This window comes from Syngnathus leptorhynchus, chromosome 13 (assembly GCF_054491065.1).
Source record: "Syngnathus leptorhynchus isolate UIUO chromosome 13, UIUO_Slep, whole genome shotgun sequence".
In the NCBI taxonomy this organism is placed as follows: domain Eukaryota; kingdom Metazoa; phylum Chordata; class Actinopteri; order Syngnathiformes; family Syngnathidae; genus Syngnathus; species Syngnathus leptorhynchus.
This window is the reverse complement of record NC_141207.1, coordinates 2,170,738-2,187,367: the sequence shown is the minus strand read 5'-3', so window position 1 is coordinate 2,187,367 and position 16,630 is coordinate 2,170,738. Positions and strand designations below refer to the sequence as shown.

The window sequence follows — 16,630 nt, the reverse complement described above, 5'->3', positions numbered from 1 at the left end:
CAGAGCGGAGAAATAAAAAAGAGCTACTGATCACATGATGTTTGCTCGTCTATAACAGGAAAACCAAAAACTTCCTGCCAACTCAGACACACAGGCAAATATAGAAAAGAAATCCGTGAGCAAATTATGAACCATAGGACCTCTGCCATACACATGTAAAGGTAAAAGACGCTTTGTTTTATTCTTATTGTTTTTGTGTTTTATGTTTATGAAGAAAAAGGGATCGTTTGCTTAATTAACACCTGTATTTTATTTATTCATCAAAAGGTCAAAGATTTTGTTTCACAGTATTTGAAATATGTGGGAATTTGAATTTTGCATGGGTATTATATTAATGACATGAAAAAAAATCCCAAGTGTGGCATTAAATATTCTTATAATTATCTATAATGGAATCTTACAATGATGTCGTATTGTACTATGTATTTTTCTTAGCATCATACAGTGGTTGTAATTCAAACCAAGTCACTGATTTAATCAGATTAAATAGAATTGTACCAAAGATATTAATTTATTTGTTTTTCCAGACATGAGAAATGATTGTGAAGAAAAGTACCTGTGTAAAAGAGGGGGAAAAAGGCAACGTGGGCTGAATATAAAGGAGCTTTTGATGACTTTCTGTGTCTACTCATATTTACAATTGTCCCCCTATTATTAGATCTTCAGTGAGTTGATTTCATCCTCAGAAGCATTCATGAATCTTAGCGAGGAGGAATGTACTCCTCTAATGATCAGAGACCGTGGAGGCAGCCAGAGGTCCAGTTCAAGCACTGGTGCTAGTCTGCAAGTACACTTGTACTTCTTCCCTCCAACTAAAAATCCAATGACAATACATATATCATCTGGCCAAGTTTCTGCTGAAAATGTTTGCATCCAAGCTGCCAAAAGATGCGGTAAGATGACAATATATTGGTAGTTAAAAAAAGAATTCTCCCTCCTATAGACATGCTACATTTTATGAATGTGCGTGTGTTTATTTCTCAAGGAATCTTACCAGTTTATCAAAGTTTATTTGGTTTGGCATCTGGTGGTATCTCTTTCTGGTACCCTCCATCACATATGTTCAACACAGAAGAAAACATACAGGTCCACTTCAGAGTGAGGTTTGTATATTTAGTTGTATAGTTCTTACCTCGGTACTTCAGAAATCAATAATAAACAAAGGAACAATCAAAACCCCTCATCAATGTGAACCTAGCAACTTTAAGTCAGACATGCTAACTGCTATCTATTCGATTTAATTTTTCCGACACTTCTACTTTAAAAGTTTTTCTCTCCATGATGTTTTGGCTTCAAAATCTCAGGACCTCGGTTAAACCACAATATTGTATCACACACTTAGTTTACTTTACTTTTAAAACACAATTTGTTTTTGGTCAATTTTAGACCTCGAGTTATCTGTGATTTCGATACAGGTTTTTCTTTGGAAGCTGGTATGGACAGGGACCAAGAATGTCATACCGCTACAGTCTAACCAGAGACAGAATTAGTCCTGTGCTTGACTACTCTGTCATTGACTATCTCTTTGCCCAGGTAAAGAAAACATGAGCTGTAATATATTTACTGGGAGGCCTTATGTTGAAATAAAATGACTTTCATATTTTTTTTTAATTCATATCTGACTGATTACTTTGGTTACGTAGGTACGAAATGATTTCATCACAGGTGAAGCTGGAGTGGCTCCACCTTTGAGTGTTCAAGATGAATGCCTTGGCTTGGCTGTGCTGGACTTGTGGAGGATAGCAAAGGAGCAACATCTGAGTGTAAGAGAGCTCTGCAAGATCTTTAGGTAATTGCAATATTTACACACAAGTGTGATTCTCTTAATTTGAGGGAGTGGTCTTAGAACTGAATGGTACTTTCTACTTCAGAGTTAATTTTCTGTGCAGCAGTTTCTACCGACTACCTGTCAACTGGTTTCATTTGAAATAAACAAGAAATGTGTGTTATCTATATCCTCAGCTACAAATCTTGCCTTCCTGAGTCACACCGCCATGACATCCAGAAACGCAATCGCCTGGATCGCTATCGAATCAGAAATGCTCTCCAACGTTTCCTAAAAAAGCTTGGAAATAGCTTTGTGGACGAATACAGCCTGAAACTGAAGTACTTGGTTCAAATGGCTGGCATCGTTCCCACTTTAGGAAGTGAAGTGTACCACGTCAGCGCTGGGTCTTCCCACTCCACTGGAATGTTCACCCATGTGAAAGTCTCTGGGGAAATTGGAATTCAAACCAGCGGAAGTTGTTATCCTGATGGTTCTTTGGTGAGCTCAAAATTATTTCACTTGTGATCCGTGCCACAGTCTTGATGATTTGATTTGTTTGGGGCAACACAGTGACCAATGGCAGGTGGTTTGCAAGTCTATATCAGAATTTTATTGGTTCGAAACCCAGCTCCATTCTTCCCTCCTGTTATGTACTTTTCATATTTCCACTGTGCTTTTTTTCGGCCTTTCTCAGCTGGCAACTAAATATGAAATCAAATGTACCACATTTGCTCATCTTTCTCTGTAGGAGTGGCAGAGTTTCTGTGATTTCCAGGACATCATTGCCATCAGTATGAAGCGGGTAGCTCATGAGCAGGGAAACAGCAGGATGGTGACTGTATTTCGTCATGATGACAGATACATGGTCAGTCGGTTTTTAGTGCGGATTGTGCCCAAACATTATTAAGAAAAATGTTAAATTCCCAAGTATTACTCTTTGATTTGCATCAAAGGAAGCTAATTTCCAGAGTCGCAGAGAAGCGCTCTCATTTGTGTCGCTGGTTGATGGCTACTTCAGACTGACCACAGACTCCATCCACTACTTCTGTCACGACACTGTGCCTGAAAGTATTCTGGAGGGTATCAAAAACCATTACCACGGCCCAATCACGTAAGTCCTGTTGACAGATAATTGAACTCCGACCACATCACCTATGAATGACATTTCCAATCAGATCGGAATTTGCAGTTGACAAGTTGAAAAAGTTCAGTGCTAAAGGTGGAACATTTCTACTCCGGCAAAGTCCCAAAGATTTTGATAACTTCTTCCTCACTGTTTGTATTCAGGTAAATTGTGCTTTAAAGCCATACCAAAATACCAACCACAAGATTGTAACCATGTTGTGTTTATGTTTGTCAAGACTCCGCTTGGACTTGATTACAAAGATTGTCTCATCGTTAAGAATGAGCACTACCGTCTTCCTGGTGTCCAGAAGTCCTTTTCCAGTTTGAGAGAGCTCACCAGCTTTTATCAGCAAAAAAAACTTGTGCTGGATAACGTGCCTACCAAGCTCGGCCATTGCTGTCCTCCCAAACCCAAAGGTTGCATTCTTCTGAACTGAATATTCTATGACAAGTATACCAGGAATATAAAATATATACACATCAAAACGTCAAGACTTCCAAGTCAATTTTTAGAGATGTGCCTTAAAATTATCCAATATAACAATCGATTTCGGTTTATTTGTAGAGCTTACAAATCTCGTCATCATACGCAACGGTATCTCTGTTGAGGTCCGAGGGTCCCCAACACGTGAGAGGAAAAAGTTCAGTCATATCCAGTTCCACATGATCAAATACAAAGACCTAAAATGGGTATGTTATTGTAGCTGCAAAACTGTCTTCCGATTGTATTGCTTCCTGGAAATTAGCATAATATGCTACCTCTGTTATGAGGATTATGGCATTTTAAACATTTTGAATGTTTTACTGACAGATTGAGTTTTAGGTTCTGGTTTTCTTAACTCTCATCACTTGACTTAATCTTAATTTATCTTATGCTTACTCTTCCTAGCGGGAAAGCCTTGGACAGGGATCCTTTACACGAGTTTTTAAAGGTTCTAAAACAGACATTCGTGATGGGGAGAAACATGTGACTGATGTTCTACTTAAAGAACTTGATGGGGGTCACAAGAACTGCTGGGAAGTGAGTTTAACTTGATCAGAGAACATACATACTAGATTGCGATATTGAGCTATCAATCAAGTTGCATCAACATTACGTGTGACTTTGTATTATCTGTCACTCAGTCCTTCTTTGAAGCTGCCAGCATAATGAGTCAAATCTCACACAAACACCTCCTCTTGGTTTATGGCATCAGTATCCATGGAACAAAAAGTAAGTTGAAACCTAAATGCAGGTTCAGGACCTTTCCCTTTACTCCATGCTGTTCCAAATGTATCTGACATGTTGAAGTAAGGTTTTGCCAAATGTCTTCATAAGAGGTTCTCAATGTGATTTGATTAAAATACCGAATTTTCCGGACTATAAGTCGCTCCAGAGTACGTGGCACCCTCAGCCGGCCAAACTATGAGAAAAACTGTGATTTATAGTCCGGAAAATACGGTAGATTCGTTTTGTTTTTTACATCTGCAAAAATACACATATGCATTGATAAGTTTTATTCTCCAAGATTCACTGCACATTACTGAAGCTGTGTCCTGTAGCTTTGGATGAGCATATCTGAGTCCTCGCAGCTGATAACGAAAACCTTCCTACTCTTTACAGATATAATGGTCCAAGAGTTTGTAAAGTACGGGGCCCTCGATCTTTACCTGAAGAGGGGACGATCCGTGTCAGTGAGCTGGAAACTTGACGTAGTCAAACAGCTCGCATGTGCTCTCAACTTTCTGGTGAGTAGAGATTTTCAATGTGGATGATGACACGTTTAAAAAAACATGACGTTTGTTATTGAAATACATTGTTCTTGCAGGAGGAAAATAACATTGTCCATGGAAATATCTGTGCAAAAAATCTTCTACTGGCCAGAGAAGGTGACACATCTCAGGGCATCTCTCCTTTTATCAAGCTAAGCGACCCTGGCATCAGCGTTGCAATGATGGGCAGGGATGGTGAGAAACTCCTCTCGTCTCCTAGTGACGGAAAAAGGTGGTCTGAGATAAGATTTCCTTAATTGATGCTGACACAAGAAATGCAGAAAGTAATACCTATCACAGAAGACAGAGTGTACTATTTGTGTTCCACATATAAAGTAACACATTGTAATTTTCTATTGACACTATATGATAATTTCAGTTATCCTGGACAGAATTCCTTGGGTTGCCCCTGAGGTGCTGGAGGCTCCAGACAAACTGACCTTGGAGTGTGATAAGTGGAGCTTTGGTGCCACAGTGTGGGAGATTTTTAATAATGGCAATGCTCCACTACAAGACTGGGACCTTGAACAGGTACATGACTTCATACCCCAAGATTAAATATGTATGTATTTGTATAAAATGTTTCAAATGGTCTTGTTTGTAGAAGCAGCAATTTTATGAGAGTTTCCAGCAGCTGGCGCCCTCTCAGTGGACAGAGTTGGCCGAGCTGATCAGTCAGTGCATGAACCACAAGTCTGTCTTCAGACCGTCATGTCGTAGCCTCATCCGGGAGCTCAACAGTCTCATCACATCAGGTGCTGATAAGATTTTTGTCCTACTTCAGGTTTAGGCCTCTTCACACATCCTGCTGACACAGTGGCCCAAACAAAACTCTTACAACCATTACTGACATTTATTTTCCGTTTTCTTTACAGATTATGAGATACTTCACGCCACTGAGCCTGTCACCCTCAACCCTGTGTGTCAAGCATCTAGTCATGCACTGCAGGACCAGACTTTGTTTGAGGAGCGACACCTACGGTACATCTCCCTACTCGGAAAGGTACACATGAAATGACTTACCGCATTTTCCGGACTATAAGGCGCACCGGACTATAAGGTGCACCTTCAATGAATGGCCCATTTTAAAACGTTGCCCTTATATATGGCGCACCGGACTATAAGGCGCACCATTAATGCATCATGTCAGATTTTTAATCCAAATCATTCTCCATTTTATCTTTTGTATTTCAACTTCAGATGCAACAAATTACTTTATAATTACAAAATAATGATCCGTAGTCTTTTTGATTCATGATTCATGGTCTTCAGCGGGCCACTTATGATTGATTTCATGACACAATGCTTCGGGCCAGTTTAAATTTAGGAATTTGGTCCATATATGAGGCGCACCGGACTATAAGGTGCGCTGTCGGCTTTTTGAGAAAATTTTAGGTTTTTAAGTGCGCCTCATAGTCTGGAAAATACGATAAGTAGGCTCCATACCACAGAAATATGTGATGGCATAACAGGGTTCTAGACTCATGTTTTTTATATGAGCACAGTGGCCACCGGCACAATGAGAAAATTTCGGTGCATGGACTATAAATCAATTTGTGAATAAATATTCACATTTTCACTCACCTTTACTATATTGCTGCAATGTATCATCGACAGAATATAAATACATTTGTAAAAAGAAATACATTTTAAGGGTATAAGCAATTGTAGGTATGAATAATTTGAGTCGAAAATTTACATGCATGACAATCACCGATCAAGTCAATCTGATGTCTTTTTTTAAACCAAAGGGAAATTTTGGAAGTGTCGAACTGTGTCGTTACGACCCACTGGGAGATAACACAGGCGAGATGATTGCTGTGAAGAAGCTCCAGCCTAATAAGCAATCAACCTTGGAGGACTTTCGTAAAGAGATCAAAACCCTCAGCATGATGTGCTGCGACTACATCGTCAAGTATAGAGGGGTCTGCTACAGCATGGGTAACACTGTCAAAACTATTTTGCTTTCCATGTGACAAGTTTGCGAACAAACACGTCATGGTACATATATAGCACCTTTTCACGTTTCTCGTCTTTGCAGCATTCTGGGTTCCGAACTTCATTGTAATTTAGAGTGCTTGAAGCAACATAGAAAGATGGTAACCTTGACTTGTGTTTTCAGGGCGGCTCACGATGAGTTTGGTGATGGAATATTTACCACATGGAAGTCTTATTGTGTATACAGAAATCAACCGACACAACATTAATACCAGGCGCATGCTACTCTTTGCTTCACAGATCTGTAAAGTAAGATTTAAATATATCATCTTACATGCAGTTGTCTTGCTTGTGTGAATTTAATGTTGACTATGAATGAATGCAAAATCTTGACTTTCTGGACAGTTACAATCATCAAGATCTTCATGGTCTTCCAACTACTATTATAATGGAAAATAGCTCTCTAAATGTTTTAACTCTTGTATCCAGGAGGACACGCACCATATTCTATGACTACAAAAATGCTGCTCAGCCGCTCATAACTTATCTTGGATATTGTTCTTCTTTACCTCCAAGAACTAGATGAGACTAAATTGACAGCGCCTCTGTTGGTTAGACCCAAGTAGTGCACTCCATTTTCTGGAGTGACTTGATTACTCAACATCAATTCCACTATCGGAGTAATTAACGACTTAATATTTAAGTAAAAAATTATTATTCCTATACTTGATACATATAGAACAATTTTCATTGAGGGGCAGTCCAACAGAGATGTTCAAACGATTGGAAAGATAGTTGTGGGCAGTAAAAGCTTATCTTGCTTGTTTTTTCCCCATGCAGGATGTGTAGGCAGGGATGGTGATAGCGATGTATCAAGGGATGTGATATGATCAATGTTTTTATCTTCCAGGGCATGACATACCTGCAGACATTACGTTACGTGCACCGAGACCTTGCTGCCAGAAATATCCTTGTGGCTAGTGAATCACTGGTTAAAATTGCTGATTTTGGACTGACCAAGATTGTTCCTTTGGACAAAGAGTACTACAGAGTCAAACAGCCTGGAGAAAGTCCCATCTTCTGGTAGGTCTCTTCATTTTGGAAAACATGAAGGGTGGCCAGTTTTTGGTGAATACTGAAAACATTTGAGTTTTCACATCAGAATATAAAACAAGATCTTAGCATCTCAATTTTTACTGCCCAGACTTTGCTTCTTGAACTTGTGTTTTTTTTTTAAACTCCTCTAGATAGCTAGAGAGTGTTGGTTTAAAGAAAGGGGTTGAAGAAGTTCAGGTTCAGATTTGAGTTTTAACCTGTAAAGACTACATTCATACTTGTTAAATGTATAATCAACATTAAAGTCCAAGCGCTCTATGTGTGGAAAAACAAGCTTGTGATGCTGAAAGATAAGAAATAATCAGAAGCATTGCAATATTGTTCATAGCCGTTACAATCATAAGGAATGCCCTAAGGAAGAAATAAATCACTTGTGTACTAAGTGAGAGTCAATCATGGAAAACATCAGCAATTGACAAAACATCTTATAATCAAAATAATAAAATATAAATTTGATAAATTGTGTAGCAGGTCCAGATACTTGAGTCCAGATACCTAAAATGTTGAGCTCTTGTCTCGCGTGTATATGTTTTGATGTCACCTCACTGTGCATTTGGAGGGGCATAATAGTCAATTATACATTTGTGTTCAATGCAGGTATGCCCCAGAATCCATTACTGAATTTAGGTTCTCCCAAAAGTCAGATGTGTGGAGTTTTGGAGTTGTTCTTCATGAGCTATTTTCCTACTGTGATGCAAACTCCAGCCCCAAAAAGGTGAGCCCTTTTACACGTGTGGTTGGCCTAATTCATCTCAAACCATGCATGGTTAATTGATCATTTGTGCATGTTTTAGCTATGTCTGCAGGAGATTGGAACTAATGTGCATGGATTATCCATTTCAATGCATCTGCTAAATATCCTCAAGGATAACTGGAGGTTCCCTACCCCTCCAAACTGCCCACCCAAGGTAAAGGGGGGGTTAGCTGTACACACTGTAGTATTAGTGCATCCACATGCAATGTCAATGAAAATGTCATTGTCGCACCAGGTCTACGGTTTGATGAGGCAGTGCTGGGTTTACAACTTTGAGGAAAGACCGTGTTTCTCCAGCCTGGAGGATCAAATAGAAATCATCATGCAAGAAGAGGCTCAGAGGGAGATCCCGACAGGGAGATCCTCTCACACTGCTTCAAAAAATGTCACCACATCATGTTTACAGCTATTGAGTGAACATTAAGATCATCTGTATAAGCGCTTTCCAGCAGGATCTCAATGGTTAAAACACAAACAGGAAGGGAAAGTGTGGCAATAATCTTAAAATTTTCTCCATTTGTTAAAAAGTTTGAGTCCTGTTACTATGTCACAATAAAGTCATTTAAAGAAGACAATCTCCAGATCTGGGGTGTTTTTAATTGGCTTCTTTAGTTAAGGAATCTGTATCTGAATTAAAGTGGTATTATAGAAATTCCGAAATTCACTTAAAAATCAGAAAGTGGGAGTCAAAGTTAAAGTCAGAATCCTGAGGGGAAAAAAAGTCAGAATACTGTGACCCCATTTTTATTTTTTCTTCACTGGCCCCAATCCTCTTCCGTAAATCCGGGATATTGCAGTGTCCCGGATTATTATTTTTTTAAAGCCAAACCATGAAAATCCGGGACAGATGGCAACACAACGCGCAACCACCAGCCGAAGAAGAAAAAGGCGGAAGTTAGCACCAAGTCGCTAAACGGCCAATGGGACTTGGTCCGATGTAGAAAAATGTGTAAAGTCAAAATCCTTCGCGAGCTCGTCAAGCAGCGAGTAAACGTGGCCATCGAGGAGATATTTAAACTGTTTGACCAAACCCTCGCGGAGTACGAGGAAGAACTTTGCCGAACTAAAGCGGAGAACGTGCGACAACGCGAACTACTGGACACTGTTCTCAAACCCCAAGTCGCAGTGCACGCAACAGGTTTGCGCAAATATGGTCCCCTCCCGTGTTCAATGTGAACGATGTATTTTCTTAGCAAATAGTCCCCGTAGCTTGTACATATTGGAACGAATTGACGATTAGTTTCAGTCTGCCATTGTTCGCCTGCCTCCATCTTAACTGGCGCTACCTGCTTTTACGGTCAGCGTTCGTAAGGGATGCACTCATTTCCGACAGAGACGTGCAAAATATCACGCCATCTTGGTATGTGCGTAAAATGTCAAAGGTTAATTGACATGAAATCACAAAAGAGCATCATCAGACAGGTCTTTTAATGACGATTCAAATGATAATCATGATCAAATGCAGAGGACAAAAAACACCACACCCAGTGTGTGTGTGTGACAATCATTGGGACTTTAATAATTTAATTTTGAACAGAAAAAATATATTCAAGTTTTCTTTCAGTAAGGTAATATGACATTGAGCAAATATGAATGTAGTAAAAGTCAAATAATGACTATTATTACCGAGTGAACAGGGCACATGCTCATTTGCTTCAACGGGAAAAACAATCGACCACATGACAGCTCATAATTGGTAAACCTCATAATATAGCACCCTTGATTCAAGATACTACTGTATTGTTTTATTTCATGATGAGACTGTTACAGTACCCTAGATGACATGTGACAAGTATGAGAAAACCCTCAAATATATTCATTTGTCATGTCTTTTATGCTTTGCAGACATCCAGCAGGTGTTGGTGCAGAGTCAGGAGGCAGCCATTGGAGAGGGCGAGCTTTCACGGGCCCCACACATTAAAGAGGAAGCGTGGAGTAGTCAGGATGGGGAGCAGCTTCAACGGCAGCAGGAGGAGGCTGATCTCAAGGCCTTCATGCTGACCGTCAGCGTGCCTGTAAAGAGTGAAGATTATAGCCTTGAATCTCAGCAGCTTCATGGTGGGAAAAGTGAGCAGAACAGAGAAGCCGACACTCCACTGTCAGATATGGACAAGGCGATGTCACAGTCGTCCGATACGGACCACCGGGAAAGCGCCAAAGAAACTTTGGAAAAGAACTCCCAAGGCTATGCAACGCATCACACAGACAACAAACAATTCAAGTGCTCCGAATGCGGCAAAACGTTTACACATAAAGGAAGTTTAAAAATCCACATGCTCAAGCACACCGGAGAGAAACACTTTGCTTGCTCCTGCTGCTCCAAAACCTTCTACTTGAAGCATCACATGAACCGACACATGCGAATACACACGGGGGAGCATCCCTACTCCTGCTTGGTTTGCGCTAAAGGTTTCCGAGATAAGTACAAGCTCATGAACCACATGAGGACGCACGTGACAGAGAAACCTTTTGCATGCTCACTTTGTATGAAACAATTCTCCAGTCGGGAATGTCTGGCCTTGCACTTGCTGACCCACACGGAGGAGAACCCAAAAGCCTCCAGTAGATCCAATCAGGGTCAGTCACAAGTAGTGAGCAACTTTGCTCCGCTTTCAGATCCAGATGACAAAGACGCAATGGCTCAGTCGTCTGATACGGATCACAGCGACGACAGCCAAGAGGCGGAAAAGAAGCCTGACGGCGACGACGAAAACAGTCATTTCGTTTGCTACGAATGTGGTAAAACCTTTGACCACAAGGGGCATTTCAACAGACACATGATCACGCACACTGGAGAGAAACCTTTCAGCTGTTCGTTTTGTGCCAAACGCTTCACCCGCAAGTCTGATCTGAAGGTGCACGTGCAAATCAAGCACACGGGCGACAAGCCTTTTAAATGCACCGTCTGTGCCAAAACCTTCCCCATCAATAGATATTTGATCACACATATGAGGAAGCACAACGCCGACCTCCCGTTTAGCTGCTCAGCATGCGGGAAGGGTTTCTCCGCCAAAGAAGAATTTGAAACGCACACCGCCACAGATGCTGAATGCGGCGGATCGCAAGCGGACAACACGCCGCCACACTCTTCGGAAACGGACCGCAAAAAGAACTCTAAATGTGCCCCTGCGCAACAGGCAGGCTTCATCTGCTCCGGATGCGGCAAGTCCTTCGTCCAGAAGGCCACGTTGAACCGGCACATGCGAATCCACACCGGGGAGAAACCTTTCGGCTGCGCCGTTTGCGGCAGACGCTTCTCCCGAAACGGAGATTTGACCATCCACATGAGAACGCATTCGGCAGAAAAACCCTTCAACTGCACCCTGTGTAGCGAATCCTTCTCCCTCAAGCACTACTTGAACGTGCACATGAAACGACACTTTGCCGACAAGCCTTTTGCTTGCTCTGTGTGCACCAAACACTTCAACACCAAGGCACACCTGAAGACACACATGAAGCGACACACAGGGGAGAAACCTTTCAGCTGTGAGGTGTGCGGCCGCTGCTTCTTCTGCAAGCGTGACGTCAGGACACACATGAGGACACACACGGGAGAGAAACCCTTCACCTGTCCCGTGTGCAATAAAGGTTTCTCCACCAAGACGTACGTCTCCATGCACATGAGGACGCACACCGGCGAGAGACTCTTCAGCTGCGACGCCTGTCACAAAAGATTCACTTTTAAGACACAAGTCTACAGTCACGTGTGTACCGGATATAAAAACGGCAATAACACGCCGTGACTTTAAACGGTATAACAGACTGAATATTAAGTTGTTTAAAGTCTTGTCGTATTTTGTGTTTGACTATGGAGAATGATTTCTTGCCAAAACCAGACTGGCGAAAAACATAAATGGGTAATTATGTCATTACCCTGACGTTAAAACACAGCCTGTGCAGCTATTTTATTTATTATGCTCACATCCTCGATCTAATTAAAGAAATTGAAAAAAAAAGTGTTGTGTTCGATAATGATTGTACTTTGCATGTGTTTTTACATTTTTACATGATAGTATTCACGTTTTAAATGGTAGGTTTCATGTCCTAACATCATTACGTTAAAACGTGGAATGTCTGTTGAAAGTGTAATAACGTGATATGGCACCTTTTGTTTCTAATTCAATCCAAAAGAGAGCAGCAAACCGCTGCCGTGGATCTTAACTTCCGCCCAACTACCACCGAAGAAGAAAAAGGCGGAAGTTAGCGTCGCATCGGTTAGCGGGATTTGGGCAGTGTAGAAAATGTGTAAAGTCAGGATGCTGCGAGAGCTGGTGAAGCAGCGACTAAACGTGGCCGTGGAGGAGATCTTCCAACTGCTCGAGAGAACCATTGCCGACTACGAAGAGGAACTTTGTCGAACCAAAGAGGAGAACGAGCGGCAACGCGAACTACTGGACGCTGTTCTCAAGCCACAACTTGGACTACACACGTCTGGTTCGTTCTCGAGTTCGTCTTCTTTCATGTCCGACAATAACTATTTGCTGCATCGTTTATTTAATATTTTATTTTTTTATTTAGCCGGATGTAGTTGGCGTTAGCGACCACAATTTTGGCTTGCGTGTCTGCATTACGGTAATTTCAGTGGCGTTTTTATTTTAAATTTTTTTTTAACAGAAGCTACTCCAGTAAAATTTAAGTCGTCCTGTGTTAAAAATTAATCATTTGATATTGTGCAGCCGGAAAGTATTTCCCATAGAAAAATGACTTTTCCCACATTTACCTAAGACAAAAATGATGACAGCCCAATTCCCCTAAATATATTTTTAAATTCACATTATCGTTGATGTTTTTATGTTGTTCTTCAGAAATACGGCAAGTGTTGGTGGAGAGTAAAGAAGAGCAGCAGGAGGAGCCAACAGATCTCTTTCGGGTTAAAGAAGAAGACGAGGATGAGGACGAGTGGACCGGCTTTGCCGTCAAGAGTGAAGACGACAGCGTTCAACGCTGCGAGGAGAGCCAAGGAGGCACAAGCTTGGAAATTGAAGCAAAAGCCGATACACAACAAGCAAACACCCGCTTTGCTCCACTATTAGACGGCGACGACGCCTTCTTCGCCTCTTCTGACACCAAGCACAGCGACGACGCCAGCCAACCTTCGAACCCTAAAAGTGACAACAGCCCATTAATCTGCCCGGAATGCGGCAAAACGGTTGCCAATAATTTAAACACGTGCATGAGAACTCACAGCAGCCAGAAACCGTTTGCGTGTTCGTTTTGCTGCAAAAGCTTCTCCAGGAAGTCCGATTTGAAGTTGCACATGCAGATCAAACACACGGGCGAGAAGCCTTTCAGCTGTGACATCTGTGCTAAAAAATTCCCCGTCAAGAAATACTTGATGATTCACATGAGGACGCACTCTCTGGAGAAACCTTTTGCTTGCTTGACTTACGCGCAAAGTTTTGCCATCAAAGGCGAATTGGAAGCGCGTGGCGCATCACAAGCGGATATTGCCGCCATTGTGTCGCACTCCTCCGAGACGGACTCGAACCCCAGGTCCTCCAAAGACGACCCGGCGCAGCCCGCCGACAACCGAGGTGGCACAAGGTTGGAAATCGAAGCTAAAGTTGATGCACGACCATCAAACGCCTGCTTCGCTTCACTATCGGACGCCGAGGATGCCATCTCCACCTCTTCCGAGCACAGCGACTACGCCAAAGAACCTTCGGACCTTAAAGGTGACAACAACCCGTTAATCTGCACGGAATGCGGCAAAGCGTTTATTCAGAGGGGAAATTTAAACAGACATATGAGAACGCACAACGGCGAGAAACCGTTTGCCTGTTCGTTTTGCAGCAAAAGCTTCACCAGGAAGTCCGATTTGAAGGTACACGTGCAGGCCAAACACACAGGCGAGAAGCCTTTCAATTGTGACATCTGCGCTAAAAAATTCCCCGTCAAGAAATACTTGATGATTCACATGAGGACGCACTCTCTGGATAAATATTTCGTTTGCTCGACTTGCGCTGAAAGTTTTGCCACCAAAGTTGAACTGGAAGCGCACGGCGAGCGTTGCGGCGCGTCACAAGCGAAGGTCACAGTCGCCGCGTCGCACTCCTCCGAGACAGACCCGACCCCCAAGCCCCCCAAAGGCGACTCCACGCAGCCTGCCGACAACGCGCAGTTCATCTGCGCCGAATGCGGCAAAACATTCAGCCTGAAGGGAACGCTGAAGCGACACATGCGCACGCACACCGGAGAGAAACCCTTCAGTTGCGCCGTGTGCTCCAAAAGCTTCTCCACTAAGTCGGACATGAAGACGCACATGGCGACGCACTCGAGCCAGAAGCCCTTCGGCTGCACCATTTGCAGCGAGACCTTCTCGCTCAAGCAGTACTTGAAGATCCACATGAAGCGCCACTTTGCCGACAAGCCTTTCAGCTGCACGGTGTGCGCCAAGCGCTTCTTCACCAAGGCGCACCTAAAGACGCACATGAGGACACACACAGGGGAGAAACCTTTCAGCTGCGAGGTGTGCGGACGTTGCTTCTTCTGCAAGCGCGACGTCAGGACGCACATGAGGACGCACACGGGGGAGAAACCCTTCACCTGCCCCACCTGCAATAAAGGCTTCTCCACCAAAGCCTACGTCACCATGCACATGAGGACGCACACCGGCGAGAGACTCTTCAGCTGTGACGTCTGTCATAAAAGATTCACCTTCAAGACACAAGTCAACAGCCACGTGTGTACCGGCCAGAAAAACAGCCGGAAAGGCTCGACGGCGCTTCAGAAATAATAGCAGCTATTTTATTTAAAACAATTTAAAATGGTCCCTCACATTCTCTAGATGAACTCGCCCGCTTTACACTGAAAAACTCAAGTATTCACACCCATTTTTGCCTTTTATGTTGTTCATGTAATCGCCACTAGATGCCGCCAAAGTCCTGGCTAATAGGAAAGTGGAAATTAGTATCAACGCGGGATTGAAGTAAATGGGACACTTCACTCTCTGACAATGCTACTAGCAAACAAACAAGCGCTGCAACTAACTATTATTTTAATCATCTGGCAGACAATGAAAGCAAAACTGGAGTGAAACGGTCAAATCTTTACATATGAATTGTCCTTTCTGTATACTTTTCTAAAGTAAAGTATTTCATAATGCATTTTTTAATTTAGCAACAAATCCCTGAATTCACTTTACATGGTCAGTCACTAAGTTTACATGTGTATTTGAGGTTCCTCCAAATATTTCACTCTAAAGCTCATGTGTACGAACTTATGTGATGTAGGTCAAGCTGGGTGTAAGAATAGAAAAATATTCGAGCACTATTCTTACACCCACACAGATAAAGTAGGCTATCGGCTATACATGTTACAGTGAAATCATCTTGCTATTTTAAACCTTTAAATACATGACACTCTTGTGGCGTGATGACGAGTACACGTGTTTCATGGGTGCGTGTTTATCAGTGGAAATTCCTTTCCGGGCCTATCTCAAGCCCACTCCACTGTAATCAGTAGATTTGACGAAGAACTGGGAATAGCTTAGCAAGAGCACTAAATGCAATAGTGTGGGCCCACAAATAGATGAGAAGCGAGGCTCTCGAGCTGCTTCCCTTACCTCTGCTGTCTCTGGACTTGCTCCAAAAGTTGCCTTTCTGAGCCCTGGGATGCTCCTCATATGGTCACAGTTGCCCTGCAGCCAAGCGTAGAAGCCCCTGGCTGGCACTCTGGCTCACTGTCTGATTTGGAAGTTCAGTCAGTGTCATCCAGGCTGCGATTTCCTCCTTAAATGACTATAGTAGCTTAAGAAGTGTCATTTTTGCTTGGCGGGACAAAGATCTAACAGTCAGCAGTGAAAGGAAATACAATGCCTTCTTAGGATGGAACTCAGGCACGGCAAATACAATGGGGCCCAAAATTGAGCCCTGTTGAACACCATACAACCGTGAGGCAAACATAGAAAGTCCTGCCTGTGAAGTAGGATCTTTAGCCCTCGAAAACACCACCACTAATGCGTGTTGCTGGAAATAAGCCAACAGAATAATTTGGTCGAACGCTGCGGTCTGGTTCAACAGACCAAGCTGCTGAATCGAGCTTTGCACGAACGCCTGTTCAGAATTCAGTTTTGGGTTTTTTTTCCCATCAGTTGTGGTAGAACAGTGATGCACGAAAGTCATTAAAAGTGAATGACGTGTCTATTAGGACTTGACCTTGACCACCCAATAGTGCTG

General features: G+C 42.5%; 3 protein-coding genes across 3 annotated transcripts; all 3 read left to right on the top strand.

The window, feature by feature from the left end:
* Nucleotides 1-127: 127 nt before the first annotated feature.
* jak3 (Janus kinase 3 (a protein tyrosine kinase, leukocyte)) lies at nt 128-9,019 on the top strand. The gene is made up of 24 exons (XM_085928032.1): nt 128-161; nt 659-893; nt 986-1,103; nt 1,416-1,533; nt 1,644-1,789; nt 1,963-2,266; nt 2,517-2,633; nt 2,722-2,879; nt 2,944-3,055; nt 3,130-3,310; nt 3,459-3,583; nt 3,783-3,914; nt 4,019-4,106; nt 4,497-4,621; nt 4,702-4,840; nt 5,025-5,176; nt 5,250-5,400; nt 5,521-5,648; nt 6,397-6,586; nt 6,768-6,892; nt 7,494-7,666; nt 8,297-8,414; nt 8,494-8,607; nt 8,689-9,019. Exons 2-24 carry the CDS (start codon nt 695-697, stop codon nt 8,875-8,877), a joined length of 3,402 nt encoding a protein of 1,133 aa, XP_085784158.1. The 5' UTR covers nt 128-161; nt 659-694; the 3' UTR covers nt 8,878-9,019.
* A 291-nt stretch (nt 9,020-9,310) lies between these two features.
* LOC147046874 (uncharacterized) lies at nt 9,311-12,380 on the top strand. The gene is made up of 2 exons (XM_085927748.1): nt 9,311-9,591; nt 10,299-12,380. The coding sequence occupies exons 1-2, from the start codon at nt 9,399-9,401 to the stop codon at nt 12,194-12,196; spliced, it is 2,091 nt and encodes a 696-aa protein (XP_085783874.1). The 5' UTR covers nt 9,311-9,398; the 3' UTR covers nt 12,197-12,380.
* Nucleotides 12,381-12,635: 255 nt separating this feature from the next.
* On the top strand, nt 12,636-16,546 carry LOC147046873 (uncharacterized). Its single transcript, XM_085927747.1, has 2 exons — nt 12,636-12,887; nt 13,259-16,546. Exons 1-2 carry the CDS (start codon nt 12,695-12,697, stop codon nt 15,187-15,189), a joined length of 2,124 nt encoding a protein of 707 aa, XP_085783873.1. The 5' UTR covers nt 12,636-12,694; the 3' UTR covers nt 15,190-16,546.
* Nucleotides 16,547-16,630: the final 84 nt, after the last annotated feature.

Bases quoted from the DNA above. Each gene is read 5' to 3' on its own strand.
- LOC147046874 (XM_085927748.1), top strand. From the start codon at position 9,399: ATGTGTAAAGTCAAAATCCTTCGCGAGCTCGTCAAGCAGCGAGTAAAC. The intron at 9,592-10,298 runs GTTTGCGCAAAT...TATGCTTTGCAG, and splicing joins AGTCGCAGTGCACGCAACAG to ACATCCAGCAGGTGTTGGTG.
- LOC147046873 (XM_085927747.1), top strand. From the start codon at position 12,695: ATGTGTAAAGTCAGGATGCTGCGAGAGCTGGTGAAGCAGCGACTAAAC. The intron at 12,888-13,258 runs GTTCGTTCTCGA...GTTGTTCTTCAG, and splicing joins ACTTGGACTACACACGTCTG to AAATACGGCAAGTGTTGGTG.
- jak3 (XM_085928032.1), top strand. From the start codon at position 695: ATGAATCTTAGCGAGGAGGAATGTACTCCTCTAATGATCAGAGACCGT. The intron at 2,267-2,516 runs GTGAGCTCAAAA...CTTTCTCTGTAG, and splicing joins GTTATCCTGATGGTTCTTTG to GAGTGGCAGAGTTTCTGTGA. The intron at 3,311-3,458 runs GTTGCATTCTTC...GTTTATTTGTAG, and splicing joins CTGTCCTCCCAAACCCAAAG to AGCTTACAAATCTCGTCATC.